This window comes from Python bivittatus, unplaced genomic scaffold (assembly GCF_059951505.1).
Source record: "Python bivittatus isolate LINGU-HERP-01145 unplaced genomic scaffold, Pbiv_v1 ctg000080_np1212, whole genome shotgun sequence".
Classification (NCBI taxonomy): domain Eukaryota; kingdom Metazoa; phylum Chordata; class Lepidosauria; order Squamata; family Pythonidae; genus Python; species Python bivittatus.
In genome coordinates this window covers 13,496,439-13,521,523 of record NW_028277035.1, presented here as the reverse complement: position 1 = coordinate 13,521,523, position 25,085 = coordinate 13,496,439, and the positions used below count along the sequence as shown (strand labels likewise).

At 41.6% G+C, this 25,085-nt stretch overlaps 1 protein-coding gene across 1 annotated transcript in view; it reads right to left on the bottom strand.

Moving 5' to 3' along the window:
* LOC148216628 (uncharacterized) overlaps positions 1–23,766 on the bottom strand; it is a 28,447-nt gene extending 4,681 nt beyond the window's left edge. The window contains exons 1-9 of the mRNA XM_088133575.1: positions 23,716–23,766; positions 20,965–21,057; positions 19,525–19,650; positions 15,219–15,281; positions 13,703–13,765; positions 9,265–9,390; positions 7,219–7,341; positions 2,643–2,794; positions 1,602–1,711 (exon numbers count right to left, since the gene is read on the bottom strand). Of these exons, the coding sequence (XP_087989701.1) occupies positions 1,602–1,711; positions 2,643–2,794; positions 7,219–7,341; positions 9,265–9,390; positions 13,703–13,765; positions 15,219–15,281; positions 19,525–19,650; positions 20,965–21,057; positions 23,716–23,758 (899 nt within the window). The 5' untranslated portion in view covers positions 23,759–23,766. The remainder of the gene's footprint in view (positions 1–1,601; positions 1,712–2,642; positions 2,795–7,218; positions 7,342–9,264; positions 9,391–13,702; positions 13,766–15,218; positions 15,282–19,524; positions 19,651–20,964; positions 21,058–23,715) is intronic.
* Between the last annotated feature and the right edge of the window lie 1,319 nt (positions 23,767–25,085).

Genomic DNA, 25,085 nt, shown 5'->3' with positions numbered 1-25,085 from the left:
CATAGGAAGGAAAACAAACCCCAATTGAGGGGGAGAAACACCCTCTCCTACCACAAACCCCGCTCCATCTATCAATGGAATCCGTGAATTAGCAGAGTCCCTCTGTTCTCCAGCCCAGGAGGAAGGCAAAATGGCTACTTTTTCCATTTCCTCCCCTCCAGTTAGCCTTCAGAGGGGTTAGAAGCCTCAGAAGAAACCTACAATATACTAAAATATTTATGGAAGCATCATGGAATAGGTACATAATTTTATTTATTCATTTATTTATTTTTTTGGTGCCTTCAAGTCCATCTTGACTTCTGGCAACTGCCTGGACAAGTCCATGTACTTTTCTTGGCAAGATTCTCAGAAGTACTATAGTTTGTCCTTACCCTCCTGCTGGAGCTGAGAGAGAGTGACTGGTCCAAAGCAACTGGCTTCATGCCTAAGGTGGGACTACAACTCACAGTCTCCCAGTTTCTAGTCCACCGTAGTGAGTTTAACCACTACACTGAATTGGATGCTGGGAACACAATAGGCAGGAAAAAGCAGGTATAATGTATGTGGAATTTTAAAAAGACCTTCAAAATAGGATGAACTATTCAAGGAAATATTACGATTTTACTACACATGTAATCATTTAAAGGTGATATTTCCCTTTTTGTAAAGACGTCCTGCAAGAAAAAAGTGTTCTACTTTTTTGATGTCAAAATCACACAGTCCTGTTCAAAATCACTGTCATGAGATATGAGCATTTCCACCCTATCTATTTATATATTCACCCAGTCACCACCCGGCAATATATCACTAACGAAAACAGTCTCTGTATGATCATGGAGATGGCTGGCTGATGCTATAAATTGTTAGTGGAGAAATGCTCTATATTTTCAGTGCCAATTGGAGGATGAAGAAACCGCTTTTACAGTTCTAACATGGCTATCATTCAAGAGCTTCACAGCTCAGCAAGGAATGTTCTTCTTTAAGACTTTCATTCTTCAAACAAGTGATTGGGTGCAAGCTGCTGGCCATTCAGTTAGTGTCAAAGCTTTTAGATAGTTTGCCAAAGCTGCTGTTATCATTTTACTATGCAATGGAGGTAGAACTGATGGGATAAGAAAGAAATCAGATGGAAGTGATCATCCCCAGGGATCGTGTATGGGTAATGGGTAGAGGTCTCTTCTCATTCATTTTACTTGGCCCCTCTGTCCTGATACTCTTGATAGTATAAAGTCTGAGCAGCATGACATTTGTTGCTGCAGGATGCATAAATGGATAGTGGCACTATTTGTTTCATGGTCTTTTATAGCCTGCTGCTTATTATGGAGGTGTTTCTATCCTGGGAACTACAAATCTCCATTCCCCAGAGATATTCTCTTCAAATCATCAATGCAAACTCTTAATTAACTTTCCCACGAAATGGACTAGAAGTAAATCTATGAAATAAAGTCACTTCCTCGTGAGATGGGCAGTGTCCAAATTTGAAATATATATATATATATATATATATATATATATATATATATATATATACACACACACACACACACACACACACACATAAATACATAAATACATACATACATACATACATACATACATACATAAATAAAAAATTTACTTACGACAAAGATAAAGGTGTACCATCCACCCAGGTCCACTCGCCTTCCTTGGCAGCATCACTCAAGCCTATCCAAAATACCTGTTCGCTGACCATCTGTTTTACCAAAAAGTTCTACAGGAAAGGAAAGAGGCTTTGTCCATAAAAATAGGAACATGTCATCAGAAATTTTGATTTATGATAGGGAATACATAATCAAGGCTTATAGAGGAGAAACTTGAGGAACGAGTCATTACATTTAGAACAGTAACACAGAACATTTTCTGTAGCAGTACCTAGTTAGGAATTCCATTATCTATCCCTTGGCCTGTCACTGAGACCATTTAGATAGGCAATGAAAGCATGTTCGTTCCACATTGTTTTAAATATGCAATTCAAGGTTTTAACTCCGTTCCTTTGGATCTTAAGGTTTTAGCTTTAGTTTTGCTACTTTGTAGTGTTTCACTTGGTTTTGCTCTTTGAGGTCCAGGATGGGGAACTCATGGCTGTAGGCCACAGGATCCCCCCAGCATACCACTTATGGCCCCAGAATATCCCTGACTACCCTGCCTGAAGCTTCCACCAGGCTATTTTTGTATTTTTCCCATTAAACTCTTTCCTACTCCCCTAAAGCACCAAAAAAAAAAAAAAAACAACCCCCAAAATTTCAGCTCCACCCATTTTGGTAATATCACAACATCGTTAATCATGCCCTCTGTGGTCCTCAGGCTGGGTAGAAATTCACAGTGGATCCCCCAGGCAAAAAATAAAAGTTTCTCACTCCTGTTTTACAGGATTGCTTATGAGAATTGAAAAGCTACGTAAAAGAGCTTTTATCAAGCGATCCTGGAAAGTATTACATAAGCTGAATTGAATCTGAGATGAAAGCAATTTTCAGTATTTAAATAGGAAGGGGGCATCTCTGTTCAGGTTTTCAGCCATAGCCAGAGTTCTGTACCTATCAGATTTTATTTCTCAAACATCAACTTCAGGAACCCAGAGACATTCCCCCATACCTCCCCTTGTCTTGATCAAAGACGACAAGCCCAGCAGAAGGAACCTGTACCTGTTCTGTCCAATGGTTCACAATAACCAGGTGAGCACCTTCATCTTCACAAGCCTGCTGAGCTGCCTCCCAGGGCTTGCTTGCCAAAGAAAAGAAGTAGCAGCTTTTTTGGAAGTGCAGCCAGTGAGCTGGGCAGGTTGTACAGAATACCTCTGAAATAGTCCACAAAGGGGGGGCAGAATTAGAGAGAACCGGAGCACTTTGTAGCACTTCATAGCCCTCTCGAGGGCTTGGATTACAGCACCAATTGTCCTTGGCCAACCTGGCTCTAGGGGTTGTGGAGCGGAGTTGTTTTAATCGCACACGATGGAAGAGTGCTGCTGTTGAGTTTCTTGGTGGGATTTTCTTCACTGTTTTTCTTTGGGTTGATCCATACCTTACATTTTGCTTATGTGAAGACAAACTTCAAACTGGAAAATTGGAATATATGAAATAGTTCTTATATGGGGCTTCTCTAGGACAAGTTGGAAAGTTTCCTTATGTTGCTTGAGTATTCAATTAACTTCATATGTCCTCTATTGAAATGACATGTATAAAACTTACAGAAGATGCTAACTTATTAACTCACTCGTAGCTACAACCTGTACAGGTATCTATACTACTATATCTGCATCTATACTGCAAGGCAATAATACATAGCAACTTCAGTATACTTGTATAGATTTGCAATAAAGCAAAGATTTGCAATCCTTATAGTATTGCCTAAAATGGTAAAAGAACTTCATGAATGAATTCATGAAGTGACTCATGAGATTTCACTGGAATTAGAATTGGGGAAGAAATAAAGACAGCGTTTACTAAAAGATATGTCATTCCTTCTTGGCTCAGCCTTACTTTTATCAGCGCTACTAGGAGATAAGTCATCTTTAACTTTTTCTTTTCTCAAACCAAAACTTCTCCATTTTGAAAGGGTAGAAATGTGAAAATAATGGATAAAAGTACTGAACTACACTAACATAGGTACCCTTCTGCAGACGATTGAAAGAATACGGAGATTGTAATACTACACATCGTGCTGAAGTCACTAGCTAGCAGAAAACATCTGCTACTGTAATTGGTGGGTGATTTTGACAGATACTAGATCCATGGGTTTAGCCACTGTTCACGAGTCACTCTAGGCTTTTCCCCTGATTTGCCTGGTCAAGGCTATTATGGGCTTGCTCAGGCAAAACAGGGGTGAGTTTTGACAATACTTCAGTTTTACCTAGACAAGTCTGATCAGATTATTATTACTACTGCAATCCCTCCATGGAAGGATGGGCTGCCTGATGGATTGCAGGCACCTGTCCTCCTCCCCTTCCCTTTTTAGCCCTCCCCCAGAGTCAGGTGTTAGCCTCGTGAGGTAGTCCAGGCAAGAAGCACGAGCAGGAGTACTAGCTCTATCTTTATTGTAAAGTTACATTAACAGAATCTTGCAAGTACCCCTCCCATCCCTCACTTTTACTCTCCCGAAAACTAGAGAGGGTCCCTCCTGAGACACTTTTGCTACCCTTCCTCCTTCGGACTCAAACTTTGCTTATCAGACCGTGGTCTGGGCTGCGGCTCTTCCTCCTGTCTCCCAAGGTCATTCCCACCTACTCTTATATCAGGACATCCCAGCTGCCAACGAAACAGCAGCATTTTCCCATGTGAGGTGTGGAGGGGAGAGAGAAGATATGTGCCTTGGAGCTCTATAGCCACAGGTGTCGTGATGAGCAAGCACAAGCCAGAAGCCCAGCAGGAACAGCCAAAATCCTGCTGAAGAGAGGCAACGGGAAAAGAGGCAGAGCTGGGGAAACTGGGGTGAGACTTGGCGTGAGGCGAATGCTCTTCTAGTCCGGAAGAGAGAGGGCGAGGGCGTTTTTCTTCTCGGCTGCAACACACACTCCGAAGAGGAAGAAAGTAAGGCTCAGCAGGAAACAAACGTGCAGAAAATGGGCAAGAGCTGCACCTGCTGGCCATTGAAGGAAAAGCAAAGGCTAGGATGGAGCCAAAATAGAAAAAGAAATCCAGAGATAAGACTGACTGAACTCTGTAGGGAAGGCGTCTAGATCTATAGGGAATACCAATAGCAACATACTGAAGTTAGTAGCAAAGAAATACAGAGGTGAAAAATAAAGACAAATATTGTAGATATGGAATACTGTAGAGAAATACGAAGATATAGTGAAATAGGACGTTAAAAGTAAAGAATATAGAGGCTACGGAAAATAGATAACAGAATATAGCTTTGGCACTAAGAACATTGATTTCGGAATAGGATATTAAGACAGCTAGGTATAACATACAGTAGCATAAGGCACAGAGTCTGAAATAAGAGAAGAGCAGTAAGAGTAAGGCATAGATGTAGACAGAACTCCAGTAGTACGTTATTAGTTTATAAAATGGTTGAAGACGTTCACAATTCACAATTTCCTTTTCTAAGCTATTCTTGTTTTATAAAATAAGTCTCCCCCAGCTACTGAAGGGAGATACAGAAAGAAGCCAACTTTCCTACTCTGAAGCGCTTTTGTGTCTTTACTGAGTCTGGGGTCTACCTGATTAGTTGTGGTTCGAAATAATCCATGACAGTTGGCAGCAGCGATGGGATTACCTCAGACTCAAGGAAGACCCTTAGGTGCTCTGAATGAAAAGGAAAAAAGACTTGGCTGCTAGAAGGAGTGAATCTGGCCCACGTAGACCTCACGCCCTGCAGGCTCCAGCCAGCACGTTGGCCTCAGAAACGAGAGAGCGAACCAGAGCCTGTACTAAGCAATTAGAGATGGAAGAGGCAGATGCCAAGGACACGGCTCCTTCTTTGTGCAACCTCAGCCTGAAGTTAAGCCAAAAGGAAGGTTGGAACGGTTAGAAAAAGGGTTAAGTCCTGATGCTTGGGCTGAAATGGCATGACAGAAATGCTAAGCAATAAAGGAAGAAAGGGCTCGGTTAATCAAGAAAGGCAAGGATGAGCAGATCTGGACGGAAGCTGAGCAGAAGGATCTGTTGGAATGGGGAAAGTGGGAGAGGGAGGCATCTTGTAGAGGACATAAGGAGTGGCCCCGAAGGACAGGAGGAAGAACCGCTACCAAGGCGACAATCAGATAAGCACGGTTTGAATCCATTCCAAGAAACTAATTTGAGTAAATGTATCGGACAGGCCCCTTTCTCAAATTCACATGAAGATAAAGGGAGGGAGGAAAGTGCATTCAGACTTGCAAGATTCTGTTACTATAGCTTTTCCAAAAAAAGTGTTCTTGTCAAGAGTGACATATTCCTTCCCAATAACATTCTTGTCGAGAGTGATATATTTCTTCCCAATGACATGCCCATGCAATTTCTAAAGATAGTTATGTGCTTTATGACTTCCTTGTAACCCCCTTGCTTGTTTTTGTAATCTTTAAGCTTTAAATATGGCTATACTATTTTAATGCTTTCATTGTATCCTTGAAGATAAGAGTGGTTGTATGATTTGTGATTTCCTTGATCCTATAGCAGAGATGGGAGAGACCAGTTGTGGTCAGTCTGATAAGGGGCCATGGCTGGGGCAACTGACAGGACATACAAGATCTATATGCCTGTAACGTTATTATCCTGATAGGGTAAGGGGAAGAGAGTTGGGGTTAAGATAAGTTTAAGATGGATAATGAGTAATAATGTATAGCCAGAAGGATGTCCATCTTTGGTTGAAGTCACAGTGACCTGATGAAACAGATGTTTGTAAGAGGGTAACCAGTTTCTTTGTTTAAACTGTCACGTGGATCCTGTGAAGAAAAAGTATATAAGCTATGTAAAATCTGTAATCAGGACTCCCTCCATTAGCTGGGAGTCTCCAGTTTGTTTAGAGCTCTAAAATAAAGTGGATAGAAAAAGTCTGATTTTCATCTTGGTGTTTTGTCCACCTCGCACCAAGTCCTGAACCTGGTAATTAGGGTCAATTGGCTGGACCCAGACACTTTCCTTTAAACAAAAGGAAAACAGTGGGAGCGTGGAAAGACCCATACCTATTATAAGAGTGGGCATTTGTCTAAAGACTGTTGTAACCAGAATAGAAAAGGAACGTCAACAATGGTCCAGGCATCCCTCGGAAACAACATTATGGTCACAGCCAAAGCCCTTGAGGTAACTGTTCGAGGTCTTGTGGATGCTGGAAGTAGAAGGTCCTTAGTAGGCCCATATCCCATAAAGGAAGTGAGAGAGAGTGGGGGGGAGGGAAAGAGCCCTTCACAAACATTTTTGGGTGCACTGAACAAGTGCATTTTTCCAAATTGGGAGAAAACAGAGAGGGATACAAATGCAACACAATCACAGCCGTAGTTGCAGAGGGCCACAGAGATTCTCTTGCAGAAGCTGTGCTGCGACCCTTACAAAACCCCTTTTTAAGCCTGGGAAATGAAGAAAACATTAGAAAGAATCTCAAACAGACTCTGCCTTAACTCCCTGGGGTATAAGAGGGGGGGAATGGAAAACACAGCCAGGCTTTCAAGATTCGCTTGCTATAGTCTGTATCAGTAAACCAAAGTTCCAGGTATTCTTGTGGAGTCTGTTTCCTGGCTTGCTGCCAGACCTTTAAGGGCTGACAGCAGCCTTCGGCTCTATTCTGTAGCTATGAACCACTCACCTGTGAAGCTACGTATCACGCCCAGCATCTCCATCATATCTTCAGCCATTCTAGCATTTTCTCTTTTGAGCTCTGCCAGTGTTTCTAGCACAGGACTCAAACTCTGGTTCGTCGCCAAAGCAGCTGAGAAACAGAGAAGGCTCCCAGACTTAGCAAATAAATGTGACAGTGACACCCTAGAAAATCCTTCCTCCGTGTAACCCCATGTGTTCCTGGCACTTGCACCTTTGCCGAGAAGAGCAACTTCTTGGAACAGATCAAACACCATCTAGTCCAGTATTCTGTTCTCACGATGGCCAGCTACATGCCTATAGGTAGCACGGCATGAGGATAATACACTCGTTATATTACAAGGTATATACAGGACCCTCTCCTGGCCCCCGGGGTGCTCAGCATTTTTGTACTGCAATGACTTGGCTGAAGGTGTTGAGGGGACATACTGTGATGGAATGGCATGGGACTGGAAGGGGGGTAAAGAACGTGATCTCGTCTCCAGAGCAACGCACTGGAGATAAGAGGCGAAAGCTGATGCACCCCTAACATTCCAGGAGATAGTGAATTCCTGTTCCTGGGAACTAACCGGCAGTCTGAGAAGATTCTGTAAACAAGCACTAGCTAATAAACCTTGCTGATTGAATCTGCACAGTCTCCAGGAGTTCCTTGGGCTAGGCCTGACACATACATACATTTGATTGATTGATTGATTGATTGATTGATTTAGAGGGCTGCCCATCCTACCAGTTGTGACTCTGAATGGCAAGCAGACGATTTACACCAACAGAAACCCAAAGAAAACAACAGAATAATAGAGTAACAACGTATTAATGGCCAAGGACAATCTAACTAAATCCACATGGCACAAAGCTGGGAGGGATGGCTAATGCTTTAGATAAAAGACAGAAGATTCAGAAAAAAACTAGACAGGCTTGAACAGTGAGCTGAAATGAATAGGAGGGAATCTAACTGGGAGAAATGTGAAATTCAGCATCTGGGTAGGAAAAATGTAAGGCACAAATATAGGATGGGGGAGACCTGACTCGGGAGCAATTGCTGTGGAAGGGAGCTGGACGTCCTCAAGTTAAACATGGGCCAGCAGCGTGATGCAGCTGCTAAAAAGGCAAATGCTATCTTGGGATGCATTAGCAGGGACCTAGTCTGCAGATCAAGGGAATCAACGGAGCGCCACAGTTCAAAAAGGACAAACTGGAACACATTCAGAGGAGACCTATCAAGACGGTGGAGGGTCTGGCAATCACGTTCTACGAGGAATAGTTAAAGGACATGGGTATCTTTAACCTAGAGAAAAGACAACCGAGGGAAGACATGACAGAAGTTGTCAAATATCTGAGGGGTGTTACACAGGAGGTAGAGTGGACATCTTCCCTGTTGCCCCAGAGGGCAGGACCAGAACCAGTGTGTCAAAACTACACTGCCTGACTATACAAACTGTCAAGTGCAGTCAGCTCCAGCTGTCCATTGGAACAAGTTGCCACATGAGATGGCAAGTTCTCCTTCTCTAGCAGTCTTCAGACTGAGGCAGGATGTTTATCTGTCAGAGATGCTCTAGTGGAACCTGCCCTGAGCCCTGGGTTAGATTAGATGACCTCTCTGGTCCCTTCCAATTCAATGGTTCTATTCTATGATTATACAATTATTGTGTGAATAATACCTACAGAAGAAGGTCCTTATTTAATATTATGTATTGGTTTATTTCGGGCATTTAATATCCCCCCCCTTCTATCATTCGGTGACTGAGAAGGCATACAGAACACTTACAGTACCACTAGATCTTATTTTAGATTTCTTCTTCCGCCTAGAGAAATATGAAGCAGACAGACAGATGAAGATGATGTAATGCAGCCTTCCCAAGCTGGTATCCTCCATGTTTGTTGGACAGTAATTCCTTCAAAAAGTATGGTTTTGGATGGTGAGAATGATAACCCTTCCTGGGGTGATGGGACCAGATTAGGGGAGGTTTATAACTAGCAATTTCATCTACTGTTTAGTGGAACCATTTTGTAGTTCTCCACGTGCAACCTCTCTCACCTGAAAAACCATGAAACTGTTCCATTCCTTGTGTTAAGGCTTTTGCAAGTTTATTATTTTCCTTTTCCAGCTTCATCACATCTTCTAGCATCGAGGCTGCTGAATTCTCTTTTGCCATCAGCTCATCTAAGGAAAAAGAAAATATCAAATGAAAATTTAGCAGGTAAATTTCAGAAGCTTATGCCTGCCTAATAGAAGCTCCCAGCCTTTTCCTATTCAGAGCATGTTCGTACTTAATGGCACTGCACAATTCTGGAACGATCTGGTTTACTTCAGAGATGAGGCCCTATTACTTACTGCTGCCTTTATCCATAGCATTCATCCACCTTTGCCTTCTCTGTGGCTGCGCCTCAGAAGGCCAGGCTGCATGCCATGCTTTTTTATTTTTATTTTTATTTTTATTTTTATTTTTTTATTTTTATGTATGTATGTATGTATGTATGTATGTATGTATGTATGTATGTATGTATGTATTTAAGTTTTATGCCACCCACCCCTGCCAGAGGGCGACTCTGGGTGGTGTTTTGTTGGCTGGATAAGACTTCTGAACCATTCCACAGGCAAAGTTCACATTTCTCCTATGTTATCTGCTTGTGTTTATCATATGACTTTTTTCCTGTGTCTTGCCCTGTTTTTGTTTCACCTTTACATGATTTAATGTTGGGTTTGTTGTTAGCCAGCATGAGCACTATGTAAGCACTAAAAGGAAGAGATGCATTTATGTGAATGAATGAACATCATTCTGGAATGTTGTTCTCCTAAAAGCAACCTGGAGACAACAGCCCTTAGAGCTCCTTAGTGTTTGGGGAAAGGGGTAGCACATAATACATATTTTTTTCCAAACAGTGAGGCTTTCCAAGGGTGTAGTGTCAGATTCAGCTGGCGCGGCATGGCTAGAGACTTGCTCAGCTGCGCTTAGTCAATTTCACCGCCTGGGCACTAGCCTAGGAAAAGGGGAAGTGAAACCCCATGAGCTGATTACGGACAGGTGGCGGTGCTTAACTCAAAACCGCAAGCGGATACTTTGTATCAACGCAGCTTTCCTCGGGCGCTGCAAACAAAGGAAAGCGCAGAGGCTCGGAAGCGAAGCAATCAGCGATCGATCGAGAACTCCCGGCTTTGCGCGGAACCTAGCAAACCCAACAAAGGCAACAACAGCACAACCCACAGACTGCAATCAGCAAGACAAAAGCACCGGACTGAATTTGCCATTTGGGCGAGGGGGGATTACTGCAGGTAATCTGTAACCAAGCAACGGGGCAAAACGTGGGAACAGGGAAGTTATAAAATACATTGTAAGATGTGCCAAGCCAACCCTGGCTTTGTCTGTACTTACTTAGGTTACGCTTGAGTAAACTTCTTTGCTGAACACTCTGAGACGAACTGGGAAGCTTACGTTATTTGCTGGTGATGACCGGAAGCATAGCTGTCTTTCAGCCTCTTTGTACCAATAAACAGGGTGACTAAAAGAGCAGTGGAGGTGCTGGGGACAGGGAGGAGAGCTTGAGCGGGCTCACTTAAGGCCTAGAAACTGGACAGGTTAGGCGGAGGTTCCCCATCCTTGATTTTCAAATATACAGGTTGAACTGAATAAAATTACAGTTTTCACAATCCAGTTGTGGCCTCTATGTCCTCTGAAACCCTTTATTGTCTAGAGGCTTTTTAAAAATTGGGTGATATGTGAGCGGACAGCGATTGAGAGGGGGTGATTTATACAGGTTGTGAAGCTGTGGGTTTTGTTTTTTTTAAATCTTACACGTGTCAGCCACTTCAAAGCTGTTTATAAGGATTTTGCTTTGTTGTCTACTGAAAGTTAGCAAGTATTTGCATCACCATTGTTCAGTGGATTACCACTGAATTGTGATTTCTTGGGGATCTTTTGCTACAATGAAAAGAAGTTTGAGGACCTCAGGCAATTTATGGGTCTTGCATTACCTAAACTACAAAATGGGGACTGCAAAAATCTAGTCAACTGCTAGAAATACAGAAAATGCTCTGGATTTTTGCAACTCACATTTGATACTCTGAAGATTGCCCATACTGTATTTATCCTAAGTCTACTGCTACTAGATCAGGTATTCAGGAAGAGCCGTCATCCTAAAAAATGATTCATATCTCTGTCTTTTTCTTGATGCACTTCTGAACTGCATGGTTTTCGTTCCCCAATCCCTCTGAAGTGTTTGGAACTTGGACATCCAGCCCATCTTTACTTCTGCCAACCTCTGAAGCTGAGAGCAGGCGTGGAACACCTGAGCAAATCAGAACTTCTCCATGCCAACCATAGGACAGTGCAAACATGTTTGTGCACCACAGCCGTACCTCCTGGGCTATGGCAGCTGATTAAAATCCCAGCTCTCCCGCTCCACATAAAAAGGGGGGAAAGAATCCGTTAACCCTTCTTTCCGGTGTTTTAATACACGTTGGGTACCGTTGGCCATTTTGCAGAAACTCTGAGCTACCTGGCTGTTAAATAGTCTTATCAATTCTGACTGAAAACTGTGGTGATGATAGACACGTGGACGGACAGCCCATTTTAGCCCATGTCTTATCCTTTGTATTCATGTATATTGATAAACCATTTTAATCCATGTATTGCTTATTATTTAGCACACAGTTATAATTACGATGTTTTGCACCCATTGGTAGTGCCTTGACCACTGGGTGACCTGCTTGTTCGATAGACATGACAGCATAGATGAAACCCAGACCGTCTGCCTTTCTATCTAGGAATGCCAGTTTGTTAAGGTGACGGATGGGACCCTGGTACAAGTTACTCAGGAATGTTTGATAAAATAAAACGTGAGTGTATCTCTTAACCCTCAGATGAACCATGTCACTTCTTCCCAATTGGTTAACCCTCAGTTGAACTAAATGTATGGTTTTTGATTGGTTTATAGGTATATACATTGTTCAAAATTGTATAAAAGAGGGTTCACTCCAAGTAGGGGTGTGCCCATTTGGAACTTACTACTGGGCAACCTTTTATTTGCAAATAAAAGCTTTATTCCTTTCCACCTATCTGGTGTCATTCATGGGGTTTGCATGCCAGGTAAAGGACCCGAACTTTCTGGGACAACAATTTCTGGCACCCAAACAGGGACCTCGCCTAAGGGCCTCACCTGGTTTTGCTGAGCTGATCCTGAAACGTCAGCTGAAGGACCCAATAGCACACACCGGTAAATATAAAGTGAATGGCTGAGAGGTGTGTGAGTGTGTTCCCCCACTAATACTGTGAAAGGGAGAGTGAGTGCTTATGAGCCATCACTAAAATAGGTGGAGCTGAGTGTTTGGGCTGACACAAGGGAGATGCCACAGACTCAAAGGTGTGATGCCCATAAGTGTGGAAGGGATGGCCAGAGGGGCCAGGGAAGGACTGCATTCTCAACCTTCACCTGGTGAGTACCTCATCTGGAACGGGTATATGTCCTGTACCTAATATCTGATCATTTGGGGCTGGCCTGATGAAGTTTCAGCATCTGGGCACCAAGGCAAGCACATATTCACCAGTGAGGCGCAGCTAGGCGCAACCAGGCTACAGCATCTGGACACCAGGACTAGCATATATTCACCTGTGAGCCACGGTTGGGCTTTCTCAGCATTTGGCTTTCAGTAAATGCCAGGACCAGTGCATATTCACCTGTGAGGCTTTGCTGATGTTTCACAGAGCAGAAAGAAAATAGGAGGCGACCCACCACACTGATAGGAAGAAATAGGAGGTGGACAGGGTAAGGTTCGAGAATGTAGTCCTCTTGGATGCATCCTAAAGTACTGGAACCAGTTTTGAGGGGATCCCACGACAAAAGAAAATTTGAAGTTTTATTGCCAAAGAGCTCGGCCACTATATCAATTAGAAGATGGAGCAATGTGGCCACCGAGTGAAGTTTGGAATGTAGTATTTTACAACTGTATTTGTTTTGAAAAAAAGAAAAAAATGGGAAAATGGAAAAATGGGAAAAAAAACTTTAAAGAGTTAGGAAGAAGGGATCTCCTGAGGAAAGACTGGAAATCCAGTTAACTGTGAAACAGAGACCTGGAAATCTTCAGTGCCTCCTGGATTACAATGGCCATACCCCTACCTCTACCCCGGAGCCTTGGCTGATGCCATGTGTGCGAATGGAACCTCCCCTCTGCATCCAGCCAGGTCTTAGTGATATATGCCAGGTTGGCACTGTCATCCATGATTATATTATATCATGGATGAGGGAAGCCTTATTAAATACCAACCTGGCATTCAGCAGCAGCAGGTGAAACCTGGGGCCACTGAGGCTATGATGACTAGGTCTCAAGGGAAGAATATATGTGGTCTTAGCACCACAATATACTGTATGTAGTCCAAACACTGATTAGCAGCTTCACACTAAAAGGGCCATCTAGTTTGACCTTTTGTCTCCTTCACTAGTTAAAGGCATGCAAATATTAAAAAGGTATAGTGCCCTACCTTTCATGAACTTCTCTGAGTAGTTTAGGGTTTGGTTCTGTAGTTCCTCTAAAATTGCTGAGTCTGATGAAGAAAAATGAGACAAAATGTGAAATGTCTACTTTTGTTGTAATCCGGAATAATCCTTATTTAGGCAATTTTATAAAATTAAAACTGTCTACTATTCAGCACACAAAGAACAAAGAAGGAATGGCATTGCTTTCATATTCAGGAAGGATAGATCTAGGACAGGCATCCAATCAATGCCTGGATAATATCAATTACATTTTGTTGACAACCCTTTATTATGATGACCAAGTTTATGGTCCAAACACTGATGCAGAAGAAGAGGAGGTTGACCAGTTTTATGGTCAAATTCAATCTGAAATTGACAGGATGTACTGCTTGGTTGGACACTGGAACGGCAAAGTTGGAAATAGTAAGGAGGAAAATGTAACTGAATTGTGTGGCCTGGGAAACAAATGAAGCAGGAGAGTAACTTATCAATTTTTTCCAATCCAATGCTTTCTTCACTGCTTACACAGTCTTCCTACAACTGAAATGATGCCTACATACATGGATATCACCAGATGGAAAACACGGAAATCAAATTGATTATATTATTAGTAAAAGAAGGTGGAAGAGCTTAGTTATAACAGTAAATATGTGACCAGGCACTTCTGGGGACAGATCATGAAGTGCTCGTGAGCAAGTTCCAATTCAAGCTAAAGCAAAAGAACAAAGCCAATCAGTTTCCACAATATGATCTTGAGCATATTCCCATCATTTTCTAGGAGAACATCAGGAATCACTTTGAAGTCTTGAACCTAATTGATATGGAAGCAGAGAAACTGTGGAATGAAATCAAAGAAGTTGTTAGGGACTCACATGAAGAGACCGCCAAAGGCTACGAAACAGAAGAAAGCAAACTGGATGTCAGGACAAACAGTAGAATTTGCCAAGAAGAGAAGAGAAGCTAACGCCAAGAACAGCAAGGATCTCAGGAAGGAATTTAACAAAGAATTTCAGAGAGCTGTTAGGAGAGACAAGAAGCAATAATACAATGACATCTATAAAGTCATCAAAGATGAAAACAAACATGGGAAAACAAGCAAACTCTTCCAAAAAATCTCCAAATTCAGAAGGAGGTTCCAACCTCAAAGTGGTTTACTAAAGAATGTCAGTGGACACATAGTAACTGATTTAAAGAAGTTCAAGCAAAGAAGGAAAGATTATACTGTACAGTAGATATCAAAATCCAAGATACCTTAGAAGATATTTCCTTCTTACAAGAACTTCTAGTACTAGAAGATGATGTTAGATCAGGGACGAATGTGTGATTGTGCCATGGCAAACAACAAGTAGGGACAGAACCAAAGCAGAAAGAAGGTGAGGATACTTACAGACCAAGAGTGAGTATGGCCCTTAGCAGTTGGGGGTCTGTAGCAGTTGAGGTCCATTAGCAACTTCAAATTAAAAGTGCCATCTAGTCTGTTCTTTGTGTTGTTCACAAGATAATTAAAGGCATAGCACTTACTTTTCATGAACTCCTCTGAGTAGTTTAGGTTTAACTTCTGTAGCGCCTCTAAAATTGCTGAGTCTGAAGAAGAAAATGAGACAAAATGTGGAATTTTTACTTTCTATTTTAATCTGAAATAATCTTTGTTTAGAAATTTTATACAATTAAAATTATAATTGTAGATGTTAAGTTCAGCCAAACAATCCTATGAAAAAGCACAGCTGTTTTTGAGAGCTGCAGACAGGTGCTACGTTCATATCTCTGTATGCACTGAAGCACCATTTTGGATCTGAAACTAAAGCACCTCCCAACTTTGTTTAATAGTAAGGGAATTGCATCACAATTATATAAAACTCCTATGCTGTATTAAATACAACAGATTCTTTTTAAGGTCTTAAAAAAATGGAGGATAACTCCAGTACTGAACTTGATTAAGCTCTATTAAAATCTTTGTTGCGCAGAATTCCTTTTAAATCTCTTTCAGCAAATTATCAAATTTTCACCATCAAATAGTTCATTGGTATTATGTTCCACTAAGATTACACTACATAAACTCTACCTCTTCTAGACTGTATCGATAGATGTATTATGATCTTTGGTGGCAATGTTGTGTAGTTCAGTAGTTGAGACATTTCTTTGAGTTCTTCTAAGCTCATGTTTGTGTCATCAGGAATAGTATCCAGACACCATGTCTTCTGCAAACTTTTCTCTGTTGCATTCAATTTTTCCAAACCTCAGGATCTCCTCCAATTGCTTTGCAGTGTATGTCCAAAATACTTTGGCTTTAGTGCTTCCAGTGAGCACACTGGTTTTTCTTCATCTAAATATTAAATGAGTTGTTCTTTTTGTCATATAAAATGTTCTCAGTAATTTTCTCCAGCCTCACAATTCAAAGGCAGCTATTCTTCTTTGTTCAGCCGTTCTGAAAGTCCAGCTTTCAGAACCATATGTACAACTGGGAAAACCAAGGCCTTGAGAATATGAGTCTTGTTTGTCAGCATGGTGTCTCTGTGCTTTAATACTATGTCTAGATCTCTCCTAATCTTTCTTCCAAGTAGCAGATGTCCCTTTATTTCATGGCTTACAATCACCATTGCTGTCAATTTTTCAGTGTAGGAAGATAAAATCTGTTACTGCCACAACGTCTTCTCCAAGCTATTTGCACTGGTTTTTTTTTTAATATTCTCTTTTTTCAGCTTTATCAAGAGATATCAAGTCTTCCTTGTTTCTAATTATCATTCCCAATTCTGAACCATTTATTTGCCCCATATTTTGTTCTTATTGTTACTTACTGGTGATCACACAAATTCTTTAATAGGCAGATGAAGGGGCCCGGTACAACCATGTTTTTAAGGACTAGCCACAATTGTTTATGGTCTACACAGTTATAAGCTTCTGCATAATTAATAAGGCAAAATTTGACATCTCCCCGCTCCCCCTGCTCAGGTCTTGCTACTCATAGTTGGGGGTGGGAAGTGTTTGTCCTGGAGGCGTGAGTGAAGAACACTGGGACTGTGTGTGAAGAGTATACAATCCCAGCAGGGTCACCCAAGGCATGAAAGTCATTCCAGTTACCCAGTTAAGCAGACAGGCACCTATATCGGGCAGGAGCAATATTGGGAAATGCTGGAAAAAGATAATCACTTTAGTAACAAGATAAAGATATTGTTTCATATTGTGCAGGAGATCTCAATGGTAAACCGCTCCTGTATCTAACCAAGAAAAAAAAATGGATAGACAATATAAAGTGATTGACATTATAGTGCTGGATGATTGGCCACTCAGGTTGGATGGCAATCAACTTGCTACTGAGGAAGAGCTGAGGATCTTTTGGAGTGTTACAGTGTGGCTCAGTCAAAGTCTTTGGGCATCTATTTGCTGATGCAGGAAAAGAAAATCCAAAGCTGCAAAAACAGGATTACTAGGCGAACACTGAACATAAGAAGTATGTGCGTGGGAAAGTTCAGCCCACTGAAAAATGAAATGAATTGACTACACGTTGACTTCTTAGTCATCAGCAAACTAAAATTGACTGGAATTGGACACTTTCAGTCAGAAAATCATAATTTTACTACCCAGGGCATGAAAAACAAGCTAGGCATGATGTTGCTTTCACAGTCATAGCAAGGACAGTACTTTGTACAATGCAATCAATGCTTGGATAATAACAACCATTTAATACAACAATCCTCCAAGTTCATGCTCCAACCGCTGAAGCAGAAGAAGAAGAGGTTGATCAGTTTTATGGTCAAGGTCAATCTGAAACTGACAGGACATGCTGCTTGTGGTCGGACACTGGAATGCCAAAGTTGGAAATAGTAAGGAGGAAAATGTCATTGGACTGTGTGGCCTAGGAAACCAATGAAGCAGGAAAAGAACTTATAATTTTATTGCCATTCCAATGCTTTCTTCATTGTTAATACAGTCTTCCTACAACTGAAATGATACCTATATTTATGGTTATCACCAGACAGAGAACAAAAATCAGATTGTCTTGGACCTGAGATCATTCTGTTATTTTTGGGGTTGTATCTGCACATTGACTTGATACTCCTTTAATAATTATGATACTTATTCCATTTTTTCTATGTTTTTTCCCCTTTACAGTAGAAGATCAGATGCCCTTCTGATGTGAAGTAACCCATTCAAGTCCATTTGGGTTTGTTGGTTACCGGAATGCCAATGTTTGGTTGTGACATTTCGGCTGTGACAACATCAAGTTTACCTTAGTTCGTGGATCTGTTGTATCAAGTGCCGGTGCTGTACATAGCTTTGCGCCATTGAATTTCCTTTTGCCTCTGGCCATAGCAGCAGCTGGATACCTTTCCAACTTTAATCTAGCCACATCATAGTCAGTGATGCTACTTATACCTCCTGCTGTTCTTCCCCAGTAGCTTACTGGATACCTTCCAACTTGGGGAAATATCTGTCAGGATCATGCTGACATTATTATCCTTGTTGTGATGTCCATTTGGGTTTTTTTGGGGCAGAATATGGGTTACTTGCTTGTCACAGGATTGTATTTAATCTGGCTTCTCTTGTGTGACATGCCTTTCATGGGTTACACTTCTGAGGATGTATAATCTTGTGATGGCATTCTTTGAGCTTGGGAATAAAAATGGTCGTTTCCAAAATACCACAGAATAAGTGGACAGTTTTTTTTTCTTTTTTCTTTGGTATGAAGCAATTGGCTAGCATCTTCCCCATTAAACCAAGGCTTAGTTAAAAGAAGGATCAGAGGCAATAGGGAGGCCTTGTCTTAACACGCTCACTGATAAATTAGGGCCAAGGTACACATATTCAGGATGTTGCGACCTAATCTCTTTTTCTTTCCAATAAACCTTCCCACGCATACGCTGAGAACCTTGCTGCCGTAAGGAGCTTTATAATTTCCAGTGCTAAAGCTCAAAATGTCACAGGGATATGCAAGCCCCTTCACTACTACAAGGCAACAATCCACAATCAATTTTTCCTTGTAGAATTGGGAAAATCACCCAAATTCTGAGGTTGGTTGACTGTATTTCCTAATTTATATAAATTGAGGCGGCATAAAATCTTGATTCAGCTCTTATTAACTTTAGATTTATTATTGCAAAACATTAGAAAACCAAAGGACGTCTTTCATTGTTCAGTGGTATTTAACATGCATAAGTATTTGTACAAAATTCCATGCTTGTTTTTGTATTTTGTTTGTTTTATTGCTTTGTAAAAATAAAGGAAAACAAAAACCCTGCTTTGAATTGCAGTCCCCTCGTGGATCATCTGAGAGTCTAATTATCACTATACCGAACTTCTGCCTCCTCCAGTCTGGCACTTTACAGATAATGTGGGGCCTGCAACTCCCCAAATGCTGAGCTGATGGAGAATTCTGGGAGCTGGAAAAGCTGATTCAGCAGAAAGTGGCAGATATTAGGTGACTGGAAGGATGGAATATTTCTCACTGACTGGGAAGAGAGCATTTTTGCCAGTAGAAAGTATTTTTTTTTCCAGCTGAAAACCAATGAACTCTTGAAAATCCGCATTTTTAATCAGATATTTTAGAAACAGTGGAGAGAGTTGGAGCTGGGGAGTGAGCAGGTGGAAGTCAAGAATTAGTCACTAGCAGTAGTTTTAAGGAGCAAACCTGATTAAGAGACCATCTGGCTGCCTGGGTATAAATATTTTACATCTCTTCCTGTTGAGGAGATCCAATGGACAGCCCATGGAGAAGCTAAAATTTACATTTATGGTAGCTGACTGTTCAAGGATTTCTTCACAGTTACACATTCTCAGTTCTCATCCCTGGAATTCCTGACAATACCATTGACACTGAGGAATCACTTACTTTTCTCCAGGACCAATAAGAAGAGAGTAATCCACATGGCAAAGGATATGGCTACCAGGACATAAAGAATGGGTACATGAACCTTTCTGCAGTCATTCTCTTTTGCAGGTTTAGAGATGAAAGGAGCTGTGGAAGAGAAGATTAATGGCAGGGTTTAATTTGCAACAATTAAAATGGTTGTTTATATTTCATGGAGAACAAAGAGGCAAATTTATGTAGACAACCTTGTGTGATTGGGTTCCAGTTTCCTAACCTAAAATAGGACATGGTTCTTGGACTGAATAGGAGGTTAACTTTCATAAGTAAAAGCAAAATATACAAAAATGTTTTACATTTGAAACTGACTCATAAAGAGATAAAGCCAAAGTAGGCATGGCTTTAAAAACATGTTTCAGTCATGTATAGGTGACAAGCTCTGTTCTCTTCTATAGCTTCTCTTTCACAGTGGAACTCACTGTCTTTCAGCCCAACCAACTGCACAGTTCTGTCATGAGGAGAAAATGAGGACAGTTTCCACTGTGCACTGCTCTGAGCTCTTAGAGCAGTGTTTCTCAACCTTGGCAACTTTAAGATGCGTGGACTTCAACTCCCAGAATTCCCCAGCAAGCTTTCCTGGCTGGGGAATTCTGGGAGTTGAAGTCGACACATCTTAAAGTTGTCAGGCTTGGGAAACACTGTCTTAGAGAAAAGTTGGAAGGTACATACACTATACCAGATAAATAAGGCAGACAAACTAATAAGCAAACCAACTTAGATTTCTACTATTGTTTCCCCCAAAGAATCTTATCAGCAATGGGCTGTTGCCCCCATTTTTTAAAGAAGGGCAAATAGGAGCTTTGAGGAATGCTACTTTTAGGGAACAATACTGCAGTAATTAATCTACCCACACACACATGTCTGCTTTTACAAGCACATGATTTAAAAATTAAGTAAACCTACTTTGACCCTAGATATACTGTAAGAGTAACCTATAAGATTTTCCAGAAAGGCATCAAGCTTTAGACCCAGCTAGAGCAGCACAGAGCTATATAAATCACGGTAGGCTTTGTCTGGCATTTATACAGGTATACGCATGCTAGGTAAAACAGAGAATGAGAGAGAGATCCGTGGGATTTTTATAATCATGGAAATTCTGTAGGAGGGTTAGTATGGATTGGAATCCCTCTTCTGAAAAATGGAACTTGTTACAAGCCTGATTAGCCCTCCAAATCACCTTTCTCTTCAAATCAGAAGTGTTGCGCAGCCCTAGAAAATAATTGTACCAGTAGCTATTTAGTTATGATGTCTACATAAGTCTGGAAACTCCATAGGCTCTTTGGCTGAGACAAAGCCATCAAGGCTTTCCAACCATCTATAGAACATTTCACCTCTAAAGCTTGTTAAATAAAACCCTCTTTCCTTCAGCAAATATTACCATGGCCACACTAAATGAGACAATACCTTCTTTATTTTCCATTTCTTTTGGAGGTAAGGATATTGTTACAACACCCCCATCATCATAATCATCTTCATCATCCAGATGATTGGGTGAATCTAAACAGAAAAAAAGAGTTGATTAACTCCTAATTCTTCTAAATACAAAGCAATTCACAGCAAATCCAGTATGATTCTGTTGATGCATTAGAAAAGCTGAATCCTCTTTAATTCAGTTTCTTGCTATTTTAATAAGCAAGTTATACTGAAATTTGCACTCTATTTTTTTTTTCTTTAATTGAAAAGGCATACTAACAGTAGATACTTGCTTCATTGCTTCATGTTACTTTCATCTTATTGGCAATAGCATTTCTTTGGGAATACAAACTGCTGTGTGACCTCAATGTTCCTGTTGTCTCCTCCTTGGCAGCCTAGAATCTTCCTGCCATTTCTGATTTTCAACTTGCCAGCTGACCCATTTCTCCACACAGTTCCTCTGTCTGCAACTTTGTGGTTCACTCTTCTGCCTTCTGCAAAATTCCACTCTTGTTCTAAAATGCTTACATTGTCTTTCAGTTATAATCCATGAATATAAATGTTATGGTAAATATCTGTAACAGCAGATATCAAACAAATAGCTGTGCAAACACTAATATGGGGGAGTCACCAGAGAAGCTGGATCAAGGTTATCCCTCAATGTTGGGTTTGGAGAAGAAAAGAATACAGTTGGGTAGGCGTGCTACAGTATTTGCACTGTCCATGCAAAGTAAAGATGCTCCCGCTGCTGTATTTCTTGGGGGGGGGGATACTCTGGAAGAAGCATGGAGGACGGAGGCTGTATTCCTTAACCCCTGAGATTTGATCAGCAGTAAATCTCACAAGTCTCTGGCAAGATTAATTAACCAGACCTGGTTTATACATCTGCTAAGCTATCAACGATGACTCAGCAGATATTCGAGACTTGGCCTGAGGAGTTGCTGCTTTCTTCATCGCGTACTCATCTAAGTCATTTCCAAATCTCAAAGATGGGAGCAAGAGACAGTGCTGCACATAGCCATCGTTTCCGGTTCTTAGTGTGAGAGCTAATCCTTCTGCCATCTACTCTTCATCTCCTTTGAATAATAGAAACATGGGCGGGGGGGAAACCCTCTTTTAATGAGTTTAAGGATAGCTCCAAGCTAGAACTGTCTCTCTGCTGAGGTTCACGTCCTTCTAACTGTTGGAAAAATACGGGGTTTCAACCTAGCCTGTCTCGCACGAGCACAAAGGGAGGGGCGGCTCCGCTGCGGCCTAGCATTGCTGCTTTGTGTGGGCGGGGCTTGGATCCCGCCTTTTTCCTGTTTCCCGCTCCCTTTTTTCTTCTTCCCTCATGGCCCTGCACCAGGTATGAGGGAATCCTCGTGGCTTTCTTACTTCCGGTCAGGTTGCCTACATTCAGAAGTGTGTGGGTTTTGTCCGAACTTATTACTCACACACCCAGGACCGTTTCTGCTATGAAACTGCTTTGTATGAAGATCTGAAAAGAAACCGTGAGCTGTCATTTACTTCTCCTTTACTAACATGTGGAGAGTGCTTATTTTGATCTGAACTCAGTTAAGCCTTTGAGCAAGTCTGAACGCTTCTACTCTGCTGAAACCACGAAAACTAGCTGAACGCTGCGTGGGATCTTCTGTTACTAACATTCAGAACCCCAACACTAACCACGGCATGAAGCTGCCCTGCTGTTTTTAAAGGACACGTTCTCGCGACTTTATCCCATCCCACTTCAGAGGCAGCTTTAATCTGTGTTTATATTTCCCGTTCCAAAGTAGGGTCTATATTGTTTATATTTCCAAACACCAAAGTAGTGTTTCAGCCCCTCTCCTGATACATTCTGCTGTACAAATGATCTCCTAGACCTCATGGAGCATGTTGGGGGACACAAACTTCCAGGGCCATTCTGCGCTGGGCAGCGCAGGAGCCTGGTTCTTTCAGACCTTGTTCACCAGGTCTCCGGTCTCGTGGGTCAGATCCATGGAGGCAGAGACCTGGTGACTAAAGAATTGGCTCTCTGTTTCTTCTCTTGCCCCTTTGCCCAGCCATGGCAGCCTTAGAATCAGCTGCCAGCACTGAGCAAAGGGGCCAGAAAAGCAGGGGAGAGTTCCTTGCCAGACCTATAAACTCATGGATCAGAGACCTGGGCCCGAAGGAATTGGCTCCTCTCCCACTTCCCTTCTCACCTTGTTCGGCTCTGACAGCTGATCACCAGGCTGCCACGGCTGGACAAGATGCTTTTAAACATAGACTCAGCTGTTTTTGGAAAGAGAACTTAAACTCATGTTTCAAAGTGACCCCCAAAGGAGCAGAGAGGCAGAGGGATAAGGTAATTAAGCAGAGGAGATCCCAGGGGCTAAAGAGCAGGCTATTTTGCAGGCTACTTTTAAATATGGGTTTAAAAGAAGAGCTCCAAACCTGTCTTTCAAAATTGCCCTAAAAACAGCTGACAGTGGGGGGATGCGGCAGCTTGAACATTGGAAGGCATGTGATCAGTCAAGGCCGCTACTGGAACAAACAAATGAATTGGTGAAGCTGCAGGATATTGGTGTTGTGACAATTGGAAGGGACTGCATTTTCTTGTGGTCAGCTGCCAAAATTATGGTCTCTTGGGTGGAGAATGGATTAAAATGGATCTGTTAATCAGGAGGAGGAGGAAGAGGAGGAGGAGGAGGAGGAGGAGGCAAAGTTGAACTAATTAGCATGTTCCCCAAGAATGGAGAAGACAGAATAATATTAAGTCACCTTTTGGAATTGCAGGAAGCGGTCGCAGTTTTCCAGCATACATATCAATCCCTATTGAAACAAAGAAAAAAAGAAAACATTTCCCTATTTAATGTTTGGTATTCTCTGGGGTACGTGTCGTGACCCCATATTACAGTATAATATATTGTAATGTGAGTTTGTGTGCATGATTGTGGTTAAAATATTGAACAGACAGCTAACATTTTGTTAAAGGTCATGTAGTCTTTCCATATATAATCATGCTCGTGGCCAGCATAAAACTTTTTTATTTTAGGTGCAATCTTAGGCATTTACTGCAGAATAAATCCCATTCACACAGCTGCATTTACTCAGAACTGTTTTGGAACAGAATGATATAGAAATACTAGTGATAAAATAAGCATGCAGAAATTCCATCTTAAATGTTCTGAAAGAAACAAGGCACGTACCTAATAACTCAGAATATAGAAAATAATAATAATAATAGTAGTAGTAGTACTAGTAGTAGTAGTAGTACAGTGAAGAAGATGTACTGAAGCTAGTATACCATGAAGGTTTACTGAATATCAGAAACCAAACTGGCCTATAAGAAAGACCAAAGGAAGAATAGAAAAAAGACATGGCAAGGCAAAGTATTACATGGTCAGTACACACACACACACACACACACACACACACACACACAGAGAAAACTAGCAGGCAAGGTAGATAACTACAGGACCTGGCAATGGCTAAGAGCAGGAAAACTGAAGAAAGAGACAGAGGGGCTAATTCTGGCTGCACAAGACCAAGCCTTAAGAACAAATGCATACAAAGCCAGAACTGAGAAGACAGCAGCAGACAGCAAATGCTGCCTCTGCAAAGAAGCTGAAGAAACAGTGGACCGCCTAGTTAGCTGCGGCAAGAAGATCGCACAGATTGACTACAAACAACAGCATGACCAAGTAGCAACAGTGGTGCATTGGAATATCTGCAAGAAATACCATTTGCCTGCAAGCAAGAACTGGTGGGACCACAAAACAGACAAGTAATAGAAAATGAAGAAGCTAAAGTGCTCTGGGACTTTAGAATTCAGACAGACAAGCATCTGCCACATAACACCCCAGACTTAACAATTGTTGATAAGAAAGACAAAAAAGCCTGGACATTGCAATAGTGGACATTGCATAGTGGACATTGCAATACCTGGAGATGGCAGAAGAGAAGAGAAAGAACTGGAGAAAATCGCAAAATATAAAGACCTGCAAATAAAAGTAGAACAGCTATGGCAAAAGAAAGCAAAGATAGTACCAATAGTTATAAGCGCTTTGGGTGCAACCCCAAAACATCTGGAGCACCACTTGATGACCATCAGCATTGACAAAATCACCATCAGTCAGTTGCAAAAGCAG